The sequence below is a fragment of the Onychostruthus taczanowskii genome, unplaced genomic scaffold (assembly GCF_017590055.1).
Source record: "Onychostruthus taczanowskii isolate IOZ18803 unplaced genomic scaffold, ASM1759005v1 scaffold4, whole genome shotgun sequence".
Lineage (NCBI taxonomy): Eukaryota > Metazoa > Chordata > Aves > Passeriformes > Passeridae > Onychostruthus > Onychostruthus taczanowskii.
Window position 1 is genome coordinate 17,562,175 of NW_024501459.1, and position 23,540 is coordinate 17,585,714.

The following is a 23,540-nucleotide window of genomic DNA, read 5'->3' on the forward strand; positions in this document are numbered from 1 at the left end:
CAGACTGCTTATAATCCATGATATAACAGTAATCATAATCAAGGCAGAAACAAGTCAAAAACCTGCACCCGATATTATGTTGTACTCATTAAGAAGCACATAATGTTGCTTTAAATGTTCCATTAGTAAAGTGACAAGCTTCAATAGATTAATCAATAAATAAACTGCTTGAAAGAGCTAAATGATAATTATTTTAATTCAGGATAGATAGGTCTTCTGCATTGCTGACTGTTTCCATAGTCCTGTTTATAAAGACTGTTCATTTTCCTGCAGAATTATGGAGGGAAGACCTCCTCTCTATTCATCACTTAATGTGGGCTGTCTTAGACATCTCAGTCAGGTGAGCATTAGGGCTCTAAAAGGCAAAAGCTATGAAAGCACCTTAACAAAAGCAACAATGCATCCAGTGCAGAATGTGGGGATATTCTCTTATCCCAGTCTCACACCTGCTGGCATACAGATTCATCCAAGGAAACACACTGACTTTATTACTGAACACCTCAAAGATCAACATTTGCTTTGCCTTCTTCTGAAGACTCTCTCCTCCAGAGTTAGGACAATGGTCTGAAGTGGACACTCATGCCCAAACATAAAAGCCATGCTTGAGCATTTCTACTTCTCCACTCCAGATCACTAAAACAGAGACTGCAAACTTCAAGGGAATTTTTGCAGGTTTTCTTCTGTGATTGTGGTTTTATTGTTTCATGATAGACTTTTCTGAGTTTAAAGCACAAGGAATTCAGAGGAAGCTGTGGCAGTAATATTGTCATGATTTTGTATCAGCACATCATGATCGTTCAGCGCCGAATGTCTGTGAAAGAAGAAAAAGTGGAGGAATTCCGACTTGCTCTGAAGCAGTACCTAGAATCTGCTTCTGCTCAAGGTGGCTGCTTGCAGTAAGTACAGGGTTATTGTCCTTGGGCTGAAGGAAGAAATGTAGTCTTTTTTCTTTAATAACTTGGATTATTTATGAAGACAGAACCTATGACACCTTTCTTGGTGGGTTATGTGTGTGTGTAAGACAGAGCTTACACCTAGAACTAGAAAGAGATGTCAGAATGTGCAGATTTTAGGTACTATCACAAAATGACTGTACATCCCAAAGATGCTAAACAATCTTTTCAGGCTTGTTAGCTCTGCAAATCTTCATGACTTCTGGAAGCTCCTAGGCTGACATTCTTTATTGAAAAAGCATCCTTTATTTATGCTCACCTGGAAAAGGAGCAACTTATCAACTTGTTTGCCAGTTCTCTGCTTGGAAGCTTCCAGAATCTTCCCTTTAGGCTGTCACTGTAAAATTTTAATTCATAATAAAGAATTGGAAAAATTAAAAAGCAAAATTTTCAATGAAACAGTGTTTCTGCTTTGCTCCTTTTAGAATTAATAAAACATTAGACCTGGGTTAAGAATAAATTTTAGTGGCTTACCACTGTACTTAATTTCTGAATTTAACATACTGGAGAGATCTACTATCATACATACTACAGACCATTATGAAAAATGTGCACATGACAGAATCTTCCCATCTAGTCAAGGGCTTCAAAGACTGCCTATCACATCCCTAATTTATGAGTCTTGTTGCTATGAGATTATCACAATTAGGATTTTATCAGCAGTGTTCACATAGACCAGAAAAATTAAGCTGGAAGAAGAGTGATCTTTCTGCAGTGGTTCACTTGTAAAGGCAGACTGATGAGGAAAATAAAATTCTCTTGTTGGCCAAGAGAAGGAAAAAGTCCCCAATAAGAAATCCTCCCAGCCTCCTCCCAGAAATGAACATCCAGCAAAACACTGTAGTGACTGCAGATTTGTTGGGGAAGAGAGATGACATGACTTCAGAATGCAAGTTAACAAAAGGTGGCAGAAAGTTCCTTTCTTTCCCAAGTTTGCAGGCATTTGTTAAGTCTGTAATGCCACCTAACGGATGGCTTTTGCTGGAGCTAAAATTGACAGTGACTTGTTTTTTCTAACAGCTTTTGATATTTTTGCCATTTTACCTCGCACTTTCACATACAGCAGGAGAAAACCAATAAATCACAAAGCATTGCTGACTACATTATGAAGCATAAGGTGAGACCAGTTTTCAAGCACATCATTAGTGAGGTCAGCAATCTCACACTTGGCCACATGGAAAAATCTGTAAATATACTTTCTGTGCTATTTATCTAAACACCAATTTGAGTACCCAGGTGAATAAGTACCCTACATGCTATAAAGCTTTTATGCTCAGGATAATAAGCAGGATGATCCTGTGTAGAGGATCAACAGATATCCTGTGGTCATTTTTCAGTCCTGAGAAACTGTTACTTGAATAACTTAAGAACAAGTAACTAGTACTCTAAATATTATTTTTAAAGCATATCTGCAGCAGATGTCAGCCTATATGGCTTTTTACTCCACAATATGTATATTTCATTTACTCCATTTACTTTCAAAGCACCTAAATTCTATGACACTTGGATGCATCTCTCATACAGAAGGATAACTTCTACTTAATAGATGATTTTCCCTGAACAGTTGTTTGATTAATTTTCTGTTTAGCATGTGTTTAGATAAATTACACTATTGGAACAATGTAAAAAATGAGTTTCATAAAAATATTACATCATAAAAATAAATATACAAGGGGTTTTATTTTTAAAAGCTCAGATAATTTGACGTATATGATCACTATGATCACACATTAAGTTTATTAATTGGGTTGGTATTGAGTTTGGTTTTCTTGTTTTGTTCTGTGGGGTTTTTTTTTCAAAAATCACTGCATTTTTTCCTACTGATAGGCAGTTAGGAATAGAACGTATATGTCCAATAATTTTGTTTTGTTTCATTAAATTAGTTCTATTGTGAAATTCTTAGTGTTTCCATACAGAAGTTTCCGAGTAATTTCCACTTCATTGTTTATGAGTTCTGGGAAAACAGCAATGCCTGGGATAGGTAAGTGTCAGGACTAAGTTTTGAGGGTTAGAAATCAATTGTGTAGAAAGACTGAGTAGATATTACTTTAAATACTGCTAATTGATCTTTTGCTAAATCAATACTTTTTTTGGCTAAATCAATAATACTTCAATACTTTAGTTGCTAACAACTTGAATGTACTGAAACATAAATAAAAATGCTAGAAAGACAACAGTGATTATTCAAAGCAGAAAGACTACAAAAGCGAGGACATAAAGATATAGCATTAGGTAAATGTTAGTTCATCATAGACAGAAAACAAGGAAGACAGCAATAGCACCAGTTTCATGAGAAGGAAGAAAAAACAAAAAGACACAATTCTTGAAAGATGTGCCAGCCTGCAGCACACATCAGTAGTTATGGGGAGCTTTCCCAAAACTTCCCAATCCACATCACAGGAACCCATCCAGCAGACTCCCAGAGTGTCTCTTTTGGGCCCAAAATAGAAATTATTAAACATCCTACTAGCTGAATTCTAGCCTCCAGCAGACAGATGACTAAGGAATTGAGTAGAGACAAACTACATTTAGTTGCAGCACTCAAATGCACCAACCCTGTGATCCTAAATCTGTTCTCAGGGAGATAGAGAAGTCTCTTGCAGCTTTGTTGCTTTCCTTTCAAACAAAACCCCAGTTTTACTGGGTTTCCTATCACAAAGACCCAGGAATACTGGTGGCACATGTCAACACTGTACTGGGTCACACCAAGAGATGAGCATCAGACTGACAGCGAGCTGCACAGAAGAAAACCTGAGTTTAATATATCGTGCAGGCACTTCATAGCTTATCTGGTCTCCTCTCCCACTATCACTCTAAGTTTTTGAGCACAGAATCTCTGTACAGCATTAATTGTGAAATTTCTTATGCTCATTTAAAAAAATGTTATGCTCATTAAAAAAAAATTGAGCCCCTTTAAAAACTTGTTACATTTTTATTTTTTACAATTATTTAGCCACCTTCAAATGAATTGCAGCAAGGCATTCCAGAGAAGTAATGTGGATTTCTTGGAAACTCCAGAGGTCGTCACAACAATGCTAGTCCCTGGTAAATATCAACTTTTCACATTATTTTTTTGTTATATGTGAATGATTCTATTAGTGTGTTCCATATGCAAGACCACTGCATAATATCACCCTTATTCAGATGTTTGGTAAAGCATAGAGGAGAAAAGGACTCCAAATATTTCTATCTTAACCACATAAATATAAAATCAGCAAGGAGATGACCCACAGTGCTCTATTTTATATAGTGTGAAGGTACACCAACATACACTATTTAAGAAAATATCTAGAATAAACAATACTATTTGTGAATGGTAAAATAGACCCCATTTAAGATTTTCAAGGAAAAAAAAATGTTTTCTGATTAAGACTCCAATTTATTCCTCCTTACATTGACTGAAGGGAGCCTTAATTACCTATAATTGATATTTACTAACCAACTTGTACACACTTCCTGCTGTGTTAAAAAAAAAAAAAGTGGTAAAGATTCCAAATTATTATTCTTAATACAAACCAATGGGCATGTAACATCTTTCTCCTAGAATTAAAAGACACAGTGCAGGTGCAGGATGAAGCAAAGAAAGCATCAGCCCCATATTTACAGAGAGAGGACAGTAGCTTTTTTTATTTTAGGGAACACAAATGTATTACAATGAAGCCCTAATTTCCTCTGTGTCTCAGGACAGACTAAATTTAAAATAATAGAACCCCACTTAGTGGAAAAATAAATGTAGTCCTGTACCCAGGGTTTGTCCTTAAAAGAAACCAGCCAAGACATCTTCAGATCTCATGAGCCTGATGTGAACACAAAATTATATGCCAGGGACTCCTGCAGAATTAGGAGATTGAAGTTAACGAACCCAGTATCTCTGTAAATCTCATATCTTACTGGGATATTGCTGGATTTAAGACAAACTTGATTGTAGGAAATAATGAAGCCTTTTCCCAAAATTCTTTCTGTCCAAGAGACTGCACATGATCCAGCAGTGTTCCAGGTAGTTTATTCATGAGCAAAGTACAATTAACATAAAATAAAATGTAAACATAATTTTTAAGTACCTGAATATGGACATGTCTGAAATTGGATTCCAAGTACTCATTAAAGCATTTACTCTGCCTGCTAAGAAGGATTTCAGTCTGCAGCACTCTGTCCTGGCAGACAGTTACCATAGAAACATCATTTCTCACTGTGTGCTCCTTGCTGGGGTTGGGGGGTGAGTGAGGGCACTGGGAATTAATGCATTCACAGTTCTTTGTACAATTTTATACATTTCCTGTAATTTAGAAATCTGTGCTCTGTTTCATGGAAAGAGCTTCCCACAACTGATCTATACAAATCATATTTGCATTTGAAAGACAGAAAATGATCTTGAAGTAAAAAATAATGGCTGCAGTCCCACGTACACTTTATAAAAGAATTTTAGACACCATAAAGTGATATCACTGTAAAATCAGAAGGAAAAAAACCCTAAACCTGTCTGCAGTTAGAACACAGATAGGCTCTATTCTAAAAACAAATTTACCCTAGCTGAGAAACTTCCAAACTTCATTTACACATCTGGGTAGATAAGAACTGAATCAATTGCAGATTGTAACCTGAATCTGATTCATTCAAAGTTTACAACCTGTAAGTCTTTACCAATTAACTAAAATTAGTAAGGATCCACTTATGTGGCCAAGAATGAAAATTGATTTACCATCAGTTAAGAGGAACCACAAGCTATTATAACCACTCATACACCTGTTAACTCACCCAGTTTGTTCAGCCAATCTGCCAGGGTGGCATGAATCATTAATTTCACATTCAGCGAACGTCTCATTTTTATACAACATCTGGACTTGAGGACTCTAGAGAACCTTTGGGCGAAGAAAACAAGATAAGGGGAGACCACTGGACACTTATAACACTATAACCCATGAAATAAATAGTTAAATTGGCATTTTTGGGGGCTGAAGTGCAGGCAGGACTCTTGACTATTTTCCTCATCATGTTTCTTCATTAATAATAATTAATTATTTATAATTATAATAATTTATTATTTTTTTATTATTTTCACTAAAATAGCATTAATGGAAACATTTATGGATACATACATAAGAAATAAGTTCTACTAATGAATTTGTGCAGTGTGACAACTACGTAGCCTAGAACACCCCTTTACTAAGGGCACTTGGCGTCTCAGATACAGTCACAATTCCTTTCCTTTCTTCCCATCTCTCTCCATAAATCTTGTGGTTCCTCTCTGCATAAGGTTCCATTTCAAAAGGCCAAAGGCTAGAGACTGTGGGGAAGAAACACAAATTGGTTTCACCCCAGCACTACCTATAATCTGGTAATTACAGAACTTTTTATGGGAATGACATTTTAAAAGTCCATCAATTCTCTTACTTTTGAGGACAAAAAGTTATTAATTCCTAGAGTTGTGTAAAAAACCCATCAGATTTGAATAATGCCACCAGGAAAGTGAGTCATTAAAGCTAACACAACCACTCAGGGAACACAGTGCTTGGCTTAAAAACTGACACACACAGCAGCACAGGACTGAGGATTTATTTGGTTTGGTGTCAGGGTGCTTAATTCTATGCAGCTGCACCTATGAGACATTAATGCTTCTTTGAATGTTATCAAAAAGAGATATAATTCTTGTGATAAAGCCACCTTCCCACCACTTACACTCAGCTCTCCCAGTATTCTGAGTATATTTTCTCACCAGTATTAGCTGCATATATAAACAAACATTTAATCATATACGTTATAGGCATTTTATTTAGAATTTTTACCAGAGGTCAAAAAAGAAATGCAATTTATGCTAAGAAATAAATAAACTCTGCTCTCTTTCAGCATCGTGGTGGGTCCTCAATAACAACTAGAAGCTGTGGTTCCAAGTAATGTTAATGTTGTATTGTCTTTCATAACACTAACATTCATATTGCAGTGTACAGGTGAAATTATGATGTGATAACATTTGTTATGGATGGGTTTTTTTCCACTTTATCCATTCTAAAATCTGGGAAACTGTGCATTTATTTTACCTTTTCTTCTTGTGACTAGTTCAGTGAAATTATGCATTCTAAAAACTGAAATAAGACAACTATGATAAACTATTTATTTCTGTGGCAGTCCAAATTGTCACAGAAAAGTATGTCTTGAATGTATGACTAAATATTTGTGAAAAGTTTTATTACTGCATTAATAAACAACCATTACTTACTGCTGCTGTGGTCTCCTTTTACAAAAGCAGAAGTATGAACCTGAACACACATTTTCATACATGTCAACAGAGAAGCTGTAAGTCATTCATGAAAAGAATAAACATAGGGAAAACTCTTTGTGCTAATACAGAACTTCCCCCAGGATATTTTCTGCTCACAAGTAAGACAAGGCTGTCTTCTCTTAACAGACTCTTAGCCCTTACCCTCCCAAGAAGAAACATATCTGCCTATCTCTTGTCACTACAGATCCCTAGACTGAACACTGCACAACTTCTATGTCCTGACCACTCAGAATATATTTTCTTTCGATCTCTGAAAGGTCACCGCAAAATCATTCAAAAAACTGCAGTTACAGCATAAATAGCCATAAACCTTGAGCTTGTTTGGAGGTTGGTTCTAGCAGGGGCCAGGGCTACTGTATCCCCTTGACCGATGAACATCCCCATCTCCATGGGAAAGATCACCCTCTTCAACCAGGGTGCAGTTTTGGTAAGGATGCACTTGGAGCATGGAGGAGGAGGTGGACACCCACTGGGCCAGCCGGGTCAGCTCAATCAGCCTGGTCATCAGTGGGGGACAGGGGTTGCAGCCAGACTGCCCTCACATCCAGGGGTCTGGGGGTCCTGGTTGATTGATATGAGCCAGCAGTGCCCTGGCAGCCAGGAGGGCCAACCCTGTCCTGGGGGCATCAGGGACAGCATGGCCAGCAGGGCAAGGGAGGGGATTGTCCCACTCTGCTCTGCACTGGGGCAGCCTCACCTCAAGTGCTGGGGGCAGTTTTGGGCACAAAAATATAAAAGAGACATAAAGTTATTTAAGAGTGTCCAAAGGAGGGCCATGAGGATCATGAAGGGCCTGCAGAGGAAGCCATACAAGGAGCGGCTGATGTCACTTGATTAGTTCAGCCTGGAGGAGACTGAGGGGAGACCTCATTGCAGTTTGCAACTTCCTCATGAGGAGAAGAGGAGAAGCAGGCACTGATCCCTTCTCTCTGGTGACAGTGACAGGACCCAAAGAAACAGCATCATGTTGTATGAGGGGAGACTGAGGTCAGGCATTAAGAAAAGGTTCTTTACCCAGAGGGTGGAGGAACAGTGGCAGTGGTCACAGCACCAAGCCTGACAGAGTTCAAGCAGCATTTTGACAATACTCACAGGCACACGGTATGAGTCTAAGTGTATCCTGTCCAGGGCCAGGAGCTGGACCTCAATGATCCTTGTGGGTCCCTTCTACCTCAGGATATTCTGTGATGCTGTAAGACCTGGAAGTTGCAATACTTGATTCCCTAGCAAGTCATGGTATTGTCGCCTGCATCTGAGGTGTGCCCTCCAGCCCAAGAATGGGCAAGCAACCACTGTAACCTCACAGCTCCACAGCAGGATGACAAGCTCTATGAGCTACACGACCCCTCTCCATCCAGTTAGCAGTCTAAGCTTACAAACAGTACCCAAAAAGAAACTTAAATGCCATGTTCAATAAAATACCGTCTTGTTTAGTTTTATTTCATCTCAACAAATAAAAGTTACCATATGAAATTGAAAAGGGGGAATTCTAAGTACAAACAAGCAGTCTTCATTGCAGTAAGGTCCTGTATTCCAGAAATAACAGCAAGGTCTGAGCTCAAGACTAAGAAAGGCATCACAATTAGGTTCCTGCATGCAACCAAGGCTATTTGGTTCTTATTTTATCTGTAGAGTTCTGAGGAAAGTTATTTGCTAAACAAAGGCATTTAGTGCATGTGAGTTACTGTAGCGGAGACCAACTGGTCTCCAGCTCCCAGCTGAGGATGACACGTTACCTGCAGTTTGTGAGTTACGCCAGGCCCATGCAGCATGTGGGCTGGAATTCCAGGTGTCTCAGATGACACCAGATGCCTACCTTCAAGCAACTGAATTGAGCCCTTTGCCAATAAAGTTCATGAGGCCTTGGTTCTCCACACAAATGTGGATGCCAGAGAGGAATACCTGCACATCTGAATTTATGTGCCCACATTACAGAAAAATTTCACCTTTATCTCTCTCACTGTAACTCAGCAAGTGAATGCTTTTAACACCAAAGCCCAAGGCTTTCCTGTATTGACATGATCCAGCTACCAATGTGTCCATTTGTAAAAGGGCACTGAAATTACCCCCACAAATGACATTGGTATAAGTCTAAAGGTTTCTTGTCTTAATCAAAGTAAATTTACTCATACTCCTGAACAACTGGCTGCTGTTTTTCCTACGCCAACATGTCAGGCTGGTGTATAGCATGGGGTTTATTGTCACTACTGACCTACCAACAGAGGAAATAGTGACATGTGACACAGAATCAGGGAAAATCCTTAAGTGAAAAATTACATACTACTAAAAATTACTAAGGTTTGTAAAATTTTTCATTTTCACTGGAAAAAATGTATTCAAATCATTCTTACAAGAACCTGCTTTAGAACTTCATGTCAATTAGGTGCTGGAAGGGTGTAAAAAGTTGTAGGAGGTGATATGTCCTTATAACAGTTACTCATCTTTGTATATATACTAGTAAACAAACACTTTGATGAATCATGCACAAGAAGAAGTTTGAGAAATTTCACTTGGGAGTTTTGAGAGCTACACACAGAAACTGTCTTTGACACATATTGGCAAAAAAGATCTTTATGACTCACTCTAAGAAACTCCCAGTGATAAAAAACTAACCAACAAAAATATGTATTTGCATCATTCAGGAAAAGAAATCTAGCGCCCATCCAATGCAACTTGACAGGTTTTTGCATTACTGCAATTGCCATTTAACACATCCTCGTTTAGCTTTTGTTATCATTTGTGACACAGGGTAAAAAATTTCTGCAGTACCCAAATGATATTATTATCCGTCTAAATATACATTTAGAAGTTAATTCTATTCATACAAGATATTTATTATTGATGCCTGTCAACTGATAGATGCTTTCAGGAAGTACTTGAACTACTGCTTTCCACATCAGTATTGGATACCATACTCATTGAAGGAAAAACACAGAATCAAGTCTGCATGGGTACAGCCATTTACCCATATGAGACAGGATTAAAATCTGTCTTGTTCCTCAGTTTTTTCTCTTACTTTCACTTTTCAAAGTCAAGAACACTGGACAATTATTTACAAAGAACTTTAAGGAATGCAATGCATAGGCAGATCTCCTGTTCTAATGCAGGATGAGAGAAAATTTCTCTTGTTAGTGAAATTATTATTAATAAGAGACTTCATACTATGAAAGAAGGCAGATGTATCAACAAGATTAAAAAATATCTTGTGTTAAGATGAAGATTTCAAATTAACAAGAAGCAACTCAAGTTTTGTCTAAAAAAAGCCCCAAAAAACCCTCTCTACTACTAGAGGAGTACCCTAAGACATCTGAGATTTGACACAGCCAGTACTTGTTGTTCCACCTTTATTCTGAGGAAGGGAGTTGGGAGCAATCAAAAAGTCCAAGTCAAGTATTTATTTAGAATTTATGGTCAGGCAAAATATCTGGCTACATAACACAAACAATTCAATGACAAAATTCTGCCACACCAATATGTAAAATTATTTATTTTCACTTTAATCTTATTGCCATTTCAGGCATTACAAATTAAAGGTTTGTCTCTTAAAGCATTCAGGCAATTACAGGAAGAAACAGGCACTTTCATAGGTTTCACAGGGTCGTACTTCCATCTGCAGGCACCCAAGTACCTTCAAAAATCTTGAAGACGTACATCAAATGTAGCTCCCTCAGTGACAGACTTTGGATCTTCCAGACAACATGTCACTTCTTGCAGATGTCAATGAAAGGTTTGTTCTTTACCTGTAAGACAAACCAACCCAAATTACTTCCATTATAACAGATCACTTAAAGTTTTCATTTCAGTCTTCTTGTAATTCTTTTCTACTCCACATACATTTCACAATTTGAATTTTTTTTTTTATTATGGCAAATAGTTCTATTTTCATTAATCATAGTGACTTCATCTAAAATTTTCCTATTGTGTGTCAACACAGTAGTAACATCTGTTCAAATGCTGAGCTATGTACTGAGCCCTGATCCCCACATCTCAAAAAAAACCCCAGTGTCCTTTGGTACAAATGCAGTCCATAGTCCACCAACTGTAACAACTGCATCTCCCTTCTACAAATCATTCTAGGAAGTTTTTTCATCTGACAATACAGCTTTTACTCATAATTGGGCACATACTTCAGCAGTGGCTTCAAAAATTCAGAACTAGGAAAGTCTTAGATAGGCATGAACTGTCTGAATACTCAGTTCAGCAGCAAACTGTTGAAAACCACCTGCTCCAAAATACAAGCTCACTGACACTGTAGAATTGTCTGTTTGTCATTAGAAATCTATTTGCAGGCCACCTTCTGCCACTTTTAAGCATTTGATTTACAATCATTCATTTGATTTACACATGCATCTCATCAATCCCTCTGGTCTCTGTGCAGAAAAACAGATGTTGTGATCAATCAATAGGCCGGAATTTTGGCTGAACTATGTGATCTCACTGATTTCTGTGTAGGGACCCTCCTTTTTCCTAGGAATGTAAACATCTGAAAGTACACTGATTACCAAAATTTGCCACTCTTAGAACCACAGGTGGTGGGAGAGGGGGGAAAGTTAGGAAATTATAGAGCTGAGACTTCCGAATCTGAAAGCAGGTTTTCAAACAAACAAAGCTTTCATTTTGAGGGTAAATAGAAAGATATAAAAAGTAAGATCAGGGAAAGGTGATTATGGTCATATATTAGTTAATTTTTGTTTTTACAAAGGACAGAAATTTTTAAAGTTTAACAATGCCTCCAAATGTGGCCAACACAGTAATCATGTGGACATACTTTTCAATAATAGGAATCCTATTTCTAGCAGAACTACATCCCAGTGGTCTCAGAAGCAACCTAGTATGTAGCCTAATTTGATATGATGTTTACACAGAAGATTTTCCCACACTTGGGGTCCAGAATGTGATCCAGTAGATGTTTTCTCCTAGCATAGGAAGTTTTTGAGGATTATTTTATCACAAACATTAAGGTAGCACACATGGATATCCTTCACATTTGTCATTCATTTCTATTCATTTCTCCCCCAAACCAGAGATCAAAGATAATGATAATACAAACTGCATTGAGCTCACTAATGGTTTTGTAGTGGACACTGATGCATGAACAACTCAAACACTGGATTAAGGTTTTTACCAAGCTGGAAATTTATCAAGATTGTTCTCTTCTATTTTGAAAACATGGAAACATATCTGATCTTTTTCCTAAAAACAATTAAAAATCCTTTCCCTTTATATGGCAATACCCAGGGTAAGATGTCAAATATCAACTGGAGAAGTAACATACAAAAGTTGTGTTGAATTGCTAAACCTGTCCTTTGAAGGTTTTACCAATTTGGTAGGCCATTTTGAAGAAAAATGTTTCCTGTCAAATGGTTTGTCAAAACTGCCATTAGTGATTTTATAACTTCATTTACCACAAAAGAATGCACTTACTGGCTTTTCAAGTACAATTGGGTGATCAGGAAGAAACTCTGGTTTCTTCTGAGAGAGAGAAACATTTGAAAGCTTCAGAAGGAAATCTCTGCTGTATTGGATCCTTTCTGTGAATATACAAAATCACTAAGTTCAACATTCTTGTCTAAGGGATTAAGATTGGAAATTCAGAAACATTATTTGGTAACTTATAGAATAGTAGAAATGCTACACGTGGAATATAAAAATCAGTTTTAAAAATAGAAGTAATTTAGATCTTATCTTGCATCAGGAAATTCTGAAGTAAATTACAGAGCATTTCACTTTAACTGTATCAAACTGACACAGTAAATCAATACAAAAGAAGAAAAAAGGTGAATCCAACCTTACAACAGACAGACATACTCCCTGTATCTTGTTTTAATTAGCAGAAATATCACAAACAGGTCTTGAAACCCACAAGAAAATCTTTTTATAACTCACTCCAAAGTGGCACCTATGTCTAAGTGACAGATAAAAACAGGGTGTCTCTTTTCTTGGAGCTAATAAGTTAAATGTCTTTCAACACCTAAAAGTAATGACAAGATCTGCTGCACATAAAATGGAAAACAGATTAATAGCAGTGAAATACTTTTGAGGGATTTTGTTGGATCAACAAGTGTTAGAGCCTTTGCTCAGAACATGTAGGTTTCTCATTCGAGTTTATAGCACTACGTCTACTATGGCATAGCTTTGGATACAGTATATCCAGCCATGTCTGCATTTAAGCTGATATTCTCAAACAAGAGCAGAAACAGGAGGAATTAGGCAAACAAGGAACAAACCTTATCTCTGGTCCTTGATGACAAAGAAGCATATTCCTTTAGAAATTATGGGCTTCCTGCAAGATTGTTACACTGTCACCTGTTGGACAAGAGTTTTTGCTTCTCAGACTATAGGATGTTGAAAAGAGAGAGGCTGGTATCAATGATGACACAAATTTTCTCCTGCCTTTGAACACAAATGATGCAGTAACTGGTGAACCTAAGGGAGGGCATGTGGGTAACTTCAAAAAAAAAAAGTTTAAAGAACACAAGCTTGAAAACTTATGTCTTGTTTTTATCTCCCTTTGATTAAAAACCTAGAAGACGATGAATTCTGTAAGGCCTTTAACACAGTCCCCCACAAGATCCTTCTCTCTAAATTGGAGAGATGTGGATTAGATCGGGAGACTGTTCACTGGATGAGGAACTGGTTGGACAGTTTCATCTGATCTCATGTTGGAACAAGTGCAGAGGAGAGTCCCTAAGCTGATCAGAGGGTTGGAACACCTCTCCTATGAAGACAGGTTTAGATAGTTGGGGATGTTCAGCCTGGAGAAGAGAAGTCTCTTACGATACTTTGGGGCAGCCTTCCAGTACCTAATGGGGGCCTACAAGAAGGCCACAGTGGGACTTTTCAGAGGCATGTAGTGATAGGAAAAGGGGGAATGGCCTTAAGCTGAGGGACAGTAGGTTTAGGTCAGATAGGAGAACAAAATTCTTTACTTGAGGATGGTGAGGCACTGAAAAAGGCTGCACAGAGAAGTTATGGATGCCGCATCTCTGGGAGTGTTCAACATCATGCTGGGTGGGGCTTTGAGTAACACAGTCTAGTGGCAGGGGTCCCCACTCATAGCAGGGGGTTAGAACTTGATGATTTTTTAGTCCCCTACAACCCAAACCATCCTATGATCCAAAGAGTAGTGGTCATGTCTGGATGCAGATCAGTGAGTGATGAATCTATCCCTCAGGGTTTCATATTTGGATCAATACTATTGAGTATCTTCATCAGTGACAGACAGTGGGATCAACGGCACCCTCAGCAAATGTGCAGGTAACACCAAGCTGAGTGGTGTAGCTGACACACCTGACAGACAGGATACCATCAGAGAGACCTGGAAAAGCTCAAGAAGTGGGCCCATGCTGCACTTAAGAATTGCTGAGACAGATAATTGAAAGCACGGCACTGCTGAACAGATATCAAATGGAAATTATTATCTGGAACTTAAAGTACAGCTGAACATAAACAGAATTCTAGAAGAAATTTTACTGTGCAAGGAAAAAAAAGAAGAAAACAAAAGACTTATTTGTAAGCAGTAGCTGAATAGTAGGACGTCTAAAGTTGTGTAACTCGGAAGGAAAAGATTACAACTATCAGCAAACAAACAAAAGCCCTTTGAAAACGAGTGTGAGAAAAAGTCTGACTTTTTTTCTGGAGAATTGTGGAGTAGACTCAGAGAGTCATCACAGAGCAATTAACCACTGAAAACGATCCAAAGTGCTGGATTATACAAGAGACCAGGATCTGATGAGAAGCTGTTTAAGGTCTTGTACAACAAAACAATCTTTACCCACGACAAGCAGAATCGATGACAAAGGATCAGAAAGAAACTACTAAACGGAGAGAACTTGACAAGTCTGTCATCTAACTAGATCCAAAAACCAGAACTGTCTTCTATTTATCAAGATCAAAAATAGAAGAAATGAACCTGAGCTTTAAAGAAGATATATGGAAGACTTATTTTCAAGTCAGTAACACAGCAGAACCAAATTAATGTTCAAGAACATTAATTGCAAAAATAGAAGAAATGAACCTGAGCTTTAAAGAAGATATATGGAAGACTTATTTTCAAGTCAGTAACACACAGCAGAACCAAACTAATGCTCAAGAACCTGAGAGATGGTAACCTCAGACTGACAAAAATACCAAAGCCCTCATTAAAACCTAGTAGAATTCATTCAAATTTTGAGTACAAATAAGCAAAAGAACAAACTACATCTTCAGAGATTACTTAAGGATTGGAAATTACAGATGGATGCCTGATTACAGGCAGACACAGACAAATGAAATTGTCTCAATAAACTGGTGACCTAACCTGGGTCACTGATGCAGTTTTTATGACATGTTTAAGAATGAAGAATTAGATAGGAAGCAGGGCAGGGAAGTACTATGAAAATGCATTTGAAACCTGAGATGATCCGTTAATGAAAAAAAAGGAGCAAAATTTTTACTTGGCTAAACTACCATTTCTCTATGAGTACAGTGGCAGGCAGTACAGAGAGAAAAGCATAAGGAGCAAACCTTAATTAAGGACAGTACTGACACAGAAACAAATAGTCCAGGATTAATCATGAAAAAAATTAATTAATAACCACCCAAATGCTCTTATTTCAGAACCACTGTAGTAAGAGCAGGACAAGGAAGCCAAAGTGCTGTTTTATCCAGCTTGTTTTTAACTTGATTACATTCAACAGTCTGTAGGCCACAACTGAGCCCTGCTAAAGGATGCAACTCAAACCTGTACTTCTACACACACAAGCAATCTATACAAAGCCAGGATTTAGTGTGAAGAATTTTTTTTTTGTTTTGTTGGGTTTGTTTGGGTTTTTTTTAAGTTATAACCCTATATGCAAGCAGCTGTGGAAGTTTTCTACCTTAGTTATTACACCTTCTATAGAGTGTTACGTGAAAAGCAGAAAAGTTTCATACTGCTCTCCAAACTATCAATGCACTGGCTGATCAGAAAAAATAAAAGTGCAGCCCACATCACTTCAAAGTTCAGCTGTCCCCCATCCAGAAAATACAATCCTGACACAGCTCCACATTACCTTTTTTTTCTCCTGATTCATGTTGTTTTGGTTGACAGAGCATCATAGTTTGAGTTAAGATCTTCACTTCAGTCATTTCAGATGACTAAGATAGGAGGGAAAGTTATGAAGCTTATTTCCTTTAAGCATATTAAAACAAGGATACATGTTTCTTAGTTAAAAGTAACAGTCGTAGCACAGTTTAATTCGAACCTGTAGAATGTTACTCTTGATTACATACAATAAAGGAATAAGACAATACAGATGAACATATTTGAGAGATATTTTTACACAGAATTTTACAGTGCTATTGGTAGTCTTTAAAAAGAACACAATTACCCCTTCCTTTTCCATTATCCCACCTAGAATGTAGCCACAAGCTGCTACATTTGGGAATAATAAAAGCAGGAAGGACTTTCCTTGAAACCAAAGGATGGTCTTGGATTCTCTCATTTAGCAAAAAGGAGATGGTCAAAAGTATTATTGAAAAGTCTTTTCCATATGCTACATTAAAGAAAAAGTTAAAAAAATTAAAAATACAGCTATACCTGTATCAAACAAAGGCAAAGTGCAGCTACATGCAGCTAAATACTGATGAAACTGAGTATTACACCACTGATGACCAGAGGCTTATTTAAAAGGGAGTAGTTTGCTCTCCTCAGTAATTACTGCTCAAGAGACAAGTGTAAGTGTTAGTTTCCCTATGTCGGATCAAAGATAGGCTCCCAAGACCTTGACTTTTATTTTTTAAAATTTTTTTAAAGTCAAAGACAGCTTGCAGAAGCTTAATTCAGTAAAGAAGGCCTACTGGATTGCTAAAACTCTTCTAAAATAATAAAAAAATGAAGTAAAAACTAAGGAACGGTTATTTGTTCTAACAAAAACCCCCATCTATCAACACTCTGAAAAAACATTTAAATCAGAATCAACGAAACATCAAATTCAGGCCATGAAACATGAAGCATTCCATTTGGAAGACTTCAAACTTCATTTCCCAGCAAACAGCTACAACCAATTTCAAGTCTGAAAAACATATTCATACCATGTCCAAAGTCAAGCACTTCTAGCAATAAATCAAAAAGTTTTATGATGTTTGCTGTCTCAAATGAATTTGTGCATGTGCTAACAAAAAAATTTCTAATTTTATTATTTACACATAATAAGTAAAACCAGAACACATGTACTCCAATTTTGAAAGAGCTGACTTAAATTCAATGAAGACTAAAGGAATGCCACACAGATTTTCCTAAGAATCTTAAATTCCTAAGCTGCATTTTTCAGCTATTAGAGCATGCAAATACCAGGGAAAGGCATTCCTGACACTCATAATTCTTTTCAACAGTTCTGACACTGCTGGTTTAAGACATTCAGAGTCAAGGACACTCCAAGCTGGAATAGTTTTCATTTGGTTACATAACAGATCAGCTGACCTCCAATTTATAAACAATTATATATTTCCTCAATACTCACCCAGTTAACCTTACTCTGCAAACATACTTCAGTGCTGCTGGGTAATTCAGTCCGAATGTTTAATGCAATGGGTGATGCTGGTGAGCATAAAACATTAAGAAACAATAATTTCAATAGACACCACAGTATTTTTTTGTGATACTTGCCCCAAAAACATTACTTGCTGCACAGAGATTATACGGGCATTTATTCACAACTTAGAAGCTCCACGTCACCACAGGACCCCTTTTCCGTTTCTTCCATAAATTTTATACAAAGTAAAAATTTACAATGCCACTTAGCTTCAGTCCACATCAGCACAGATGATTTTCTGGCCACCAAAAATTTCTAACTTAACAAAAACAACTGTAATACTGCAATACCTAGGCTTTAATCTATAGAAATTTAAAATTTAAGCCAAAATATTCACACCTGGCATAAATACTGCATGATTTTTTTTTCTTACACTTTTTTTTGGGTTTTTTGTTTTGAATTTGTATGAAAGCTAGAAAAGAACAACGCAGTGCAGTACACTGTACCTGAGGCATCAGTACTTGCAATAAAACCTAAATAATCTTTTAAATTATGTGTATTTTATGTTTTCAATAGTAGGATCAGCCACCCCAAGAAATCCAAATTTAACAGAGAAGCCTGATCCAGCTTTCTGAAGCTACATTTCAGATGCCAAGCTAGAAGAGCAGTATCAAAGAGCTCTGCATAAATCTAATACAGTTTATATTCAGATTTTATCACAGAGATCATGTGCTCAGATCAACACACAGCAAGGTATTTACTCACTGTAGTTCAACAAAGTAATTTATAAACAAAACAAAACAAGACACCTTACACATCCTTGTTACTTCCTGAAACATAACCCAAACTTTGGTAAAGTGAACTGCACCTTAGCCATGCTACTCACCTTGTTTAGAAGACAGTTGATGCACAGGTCGTGCTGGCTGAAGGGATTTACCAATAAACTTTTTTGCTTCTGTAACATTTTGAAACATCGCACTTCAAAAAAGCAGCTGAAATCATTAGCATTCAGTTTCACATATGGATGTTAAACAAGAAGAGCAATCTACCTACTCCTTGTTAGTTGCATTTGACAAGGCAATATTGTATTCGTGCAGGAAAAAGCAGAAAGGTCTGATGCATAATTTTTTTTTAGATGATTGAACAGGCTGGATAAAATCTGCATGGAAACAGAATCAGACACTTCTCTCATTTTTCCTTCCAAATGAGCTACCCTAGCTTCTTCTTAAGAAGATTCTTTCCTTGTATGTCTATGTACAGGTTTGGAGAAAGGAGATGGGGACATGATGGAAATAAGAGAGTGTCTAACATTTTAGTTCAATGGGTTTTTAATTAATTAGCATCAGCATACCCTTTATCAATCTGTTGTCTGCACAGGAGTTCCTTACATATCTATATAAATTTACAGGACTGTTTTTTAATAGCTACTTTAGTTAAATTAATACAGTTTTGTATCTTCCCACTCAGTTTAGCCACCACAGAAGCATCAAAAACTGCTAAGGTGGTGCTGGGCTGAAAAATGTCACACTTCAAGTATATTTACAATCAGTTGGAAAATGTTCATTTGTAGTATCTGTATCTTAATGTATCTCCCTCTCATTCCCATCTCTTTTGTTAACTGGAGATTTTATGATTTGAAGGAATTTCAGCTTTTTTTTAGAGAAAAAGAATACCAGAAAGAACTATCGCCACAATATAAATGATACTGATTTTTTTTCTCTAAGAAAGTTTACAAGACAAGGGAATAATTGTTATAACAAAAAAAAAATTCAATAAATAATCACAACTGCAAGAGTTACAACTACATTATCCATTTTCAGTACAAAACAGGAAAAGAGAAGCCAGGCTATTAGACCTGTCATACACAACTTTAGTTGGTCTTTGTGTTATAGGAAGAAAACTAAAAGTCATCCAAGAATTTAGTACATTATAATTTTTTTAACTCTTCTAACATAGTCAAATAACAATTTTCCAACATATGAAGCTGGAGCTCACCCAGGTCTAGAAACCAACTGTTTCATGGTTACTGCCTGAATTAGAACAACTTAGGGAAAGAACTAAAGCTAGGGAAAAAAATCTGGTTTGATTCTCTGATTTCCCTACCCGCTCATCTTAAAAAAGGAAGACTTCAAAGCTGTAGTCAAAAGCAGCAATGAAAATTCTTGCAGCTGAATTAACTAAGACTACACATATGGATGACATATTTCATTTTACCCAGATTATGAATGCTTGTATAAATCACATTTATCCTAGACAGTGAATTTCCACAGAAAGCAATGCAGTAGTAATACACATCTGCATCAGGAGAGTGAAAAAAACCCAACAAACAGGCAAATTTTCCTTCATGCCCTGATGACAAATTATATGCACGGTTTATAAAAACAGGAAAACCTGTTTAAGAGGCTGGCTACCTTCTAGAATGCAGCACACCTCTATTTTTTCCTAGTGTTCTGACAATAAAAACAAGTTGTGTGGTGACAGCAAAGCACAATTTGCCACTCTTCCCTCACCCTCACCCCAGGAAGACTCTAGAAAAGATCCCATCAAGTTATCTAGCCCAACCTCCTCAATTAATTGAGTGTTCTTTCTGACCAGTGTCAAGGAAAGTGGAGAAGGAGTTGTTTTAATAGCTGAGAAATAAACTCTCCATGAGAGACTACTGCAGCAGGGGCAGCATCCCAAGAATTGCCCCTTCCAAGGCCACATTGCTTCTCTGGGGTCATTCCTATGGGACACCTGTCCAGCACGAGGGAAGCCTTGTGGCACCAGCAAGCAGGCCTAGAAGCCGGTCTGTAGAGCCCAGGATTTTTTTTTTTTTTTTTAAGTATTTTAATAAGCTGGACATTAACAGTAGCCATCTTCCACGAGTCCATCTCAAGTGTTCGGAAGGCCCTTTCCTAAATGCGTGAAGGGGATTTGACGCTATTTTCGTGAAAAATCCCCACGAGTAACCGGAAACTGACCGTGCCCCCTCGCCCGAAACGGCACCGCACTGGGAACCTCACAAAGAACCAGAACCTCCCTTCCCCGCCCCCTGCCCAGCCCCCGTGCCCTCCTGGGGGCCGCGGGATGCCGAGCCCACCTCCAGCCGCCGGCAGCGCCCCTGCCCCGCGATGCCGCTGGCCGTGGTCCCGCTGAGCCCGGTCCGTCCCTCAGCGCGGCCGGGCGGGGCGGCCTTCGCGCGGCGGCTCGGCCGCGGCCGCGTGCCAGGCGGGGCCGTTCAACGTCGCGCCGCGGGTCGGGCACGGCCGGGGCTCCGCGGGGCTGCGGCGCCGCTTCCCGCCGCTTCCCGCACCCCCCCTGGGATTCAGGGCAGCGGGGCACACCTGAGGGCTGCCCTGCGAGGCCTTGCCAAGGAGCAGGAGAGGCGAGCGGAGGTGCTGCTGCCCAGCTCTCTCTGGGGTTAGACCTGAGAGGGACTGGAGGTAAATGAAGGTGTCTCCACCTCTGTCCCGCAAACGGAGTCACGTTCCGTCAGGGCCTTACAGTAGAAACTGGGAGAAATAAGTGATTTTTGAACACAACTGGGAGGTCTCTACAGCTAACCACATCGAGAAAGAAAAGGGCAATTTGCAGGCCTTGGAAAGCTGTCAGTGAATTGGAAAGCTGCCCTCACGGCATGGGGCAGGAAGGACGAGAGAAGCCTCTGGCTTCTCAGTTAGAGAAGTGATGGCGTCCCGTATGGTTTGGAAATTCAGAGTTTTTCTCATTTTTTGCTCACAACATGTAATCGACAGTAGCAATGGACACACCATGCTAACTCTCTGAGAAGCACACTAAAACTCCGTGATGTTAATTTGCTGGACTTCACCTTACTTAATTTTGCAATGTTAATTAAACGTCCTTAAGTTTTTGCTGATTTTTTCCTAACATATGTATTTCATATCACCTACTAAGAACTCCAGAAGTTCAGAATAGGAAGGTAACACCAAATACATAATCACATAAATAACAAGTAATTAATTATTTATACCCAATGTTAAGGTTTATAGTCCTGGCTAATTTATAAAGACTGTTTTATTGTTTCCATCAAGCATATTGGCTCTACTTTGCTGCAGTCTCTGAATTTTATTAACTTAGGTATTCAGAAATGAAGCTGTCCCTGAAATAGTGGCAATTATATACAGATGCTCCTACAGTCTTCTCTCCTAACACATCATCTTCCAGTTGGTTTCCTGAGCTGTTCATGCATGATGTGCTGACATCCTTCTACTTTGCAGACACTGGTGCAGCAATCTGCATACTCACGAACCCATTTGCTGCTGTTTAAGGTCTGATTTAAAGTAATTTCTCCCAAGTGAATTAGTTTATAGTCAGACATGTCCTGTTTCTTCTGACCCGCCATCCATCCTCATAAGACTGTCATGTAAAACAGTTGCTCTCCTATTCTTATCAACCATTCCCTTAGCTACATAAAAACTAATTATAAATTATTAATATGCAAGTGTCCATAAATATTAAATGTCTCTGGCTGTTACTCCAGAACTGTTGCTGGTGGGAAAGTCAAGGGGGCAACTAAAATAAAGGTATGGTTTTTGATGTGGTTGTGCTTTTTGAAAGAAGCGTGTCTGGTGCTGCAAAGCGGATTTACACAAGATCGACGCTACCCTTCTTGACATATTGAAGTGGTATCACCTACAGATGTAGCAGTACATATTCTTCCAGTATTTTTGCATATTTAAATATGCTAAGGATGAACTAAACCGTAAAAAACCTCAGATGTGTTTTTCATAGGGGCTATAAACTAGGTTGCTTCTGGGTTGTAAGGCAAGGAGAAGGGACAGGAACAAAAAAACGGGGGGTGGGGAGGGGGGGAAAGGAGCGTGCCAGGTATTTTGAAAGCTTGTTGCTTCGGGACGTGCTGGGAAGATGGGAACACTCGGGCTGGTGCTGGCTGTGTCGAGGCAGCAGGAGCAGTTATCACCTGGCCGGCTGCCGCCGGGAGCTGGCAGTGCCGGCAGCGGGACTGCAGCCACCGCACGGATCCCGGCACCGGATCCCGGCACCGCACGGATCCCGGCACCGCACGGATCCCGGCACCTGCTCTGCTCAGCAGCTCCGCCCCTGCCGACACAGCATCGTGCCTCCGACTAAGGAAAATGGAAAATAACATCAGCTTATCAGTTGTCTCCCACTTTGTCTGGTGCTGGCAATTACAGTACTGAAAATTTATATTTCGGTTGGTTGGTATTGTTTATGTACTTAAATGATGATAATCTAGTGTTCTCTCAAATACCTGATACATACGGTAATTAATTTGAAGGGCCAATGACAGGTCTAGCCAAGAGAAACTTACTGTATGTTGCAAAATACAATTATGTAATACAATTATATATATATTATTATTATTTGTAGCTGTGTGAACAAAATGCTTATATGTAGGTAAAAGGGACAGGAACAAAAACACGGGGGGTGGGGAGGGGGGGAAAGGAGCGTGCCAGGTATTTTGAAAGCTTGTTGCTTCGGGACGTGCTGGGAAGATGGGAACACTCGGGCTGGTGCTGGCTGTGTCGAGGCAGCAGGAGCAGTTATCACCTGGCCGGCTGCCGCCGGGAGCTGGCAGTGCCGGCAGCGGGACTGCAGCCACCGCACGGATCCCGGCACCGCACGGATCCCGGCACCGCACGGATCCCGGCACCGCACGGATCCCGGCACCTGCTCTGCTCAGCAGCTCCGCCCCTGCCGACACAGCATCGTGCCTCCGACTAAGGAAAATGGAAAATAACATCAGCTTATCAGTTGTCTCCCACTTTGTCTGGTGCTGGCAATTACAGTACTGAAAATTTATATTTCGGTTGGTTGGTATTGTTTATGTAC

At 38.9% G+C, this 23,540-nt stretch overlaps 1 protein-coding gene across 1 annotated transcript; it reads right to left on the bottom strand.

The window, feature by feature from the left end:
- Positions 1-10,833: 10,833 nt before the first annotated feature.
- CUNH8orf88 (chromosome unknown C8orf88 homolog) lies at positions 10,834-18,698 on the bottom strand. Its single transcript, XM_041413064.1, has 5 exons — positions 18,610-18,698; positions 17,712-17,788; positions 16,263-16,347; positions 12,655-12,761; positions 10,834-10,970 (listed from the first exon to the last, which is right to left on the bottom strand). The coding sequence occupies exons 1-5, from the start codon at positions 18,695-18,697 to the stop codon at positions 10,932-10,934; spliced, it is 396 nt and encodes a 131-aa protein (XP_041268998.1). The 5' UTR covers position 18,698; the 3' UTR covers positions 10,834-10,931.
- Between the last annotated feature and the right edge of the window lie 4,842 nt (positions 18,699-23,540).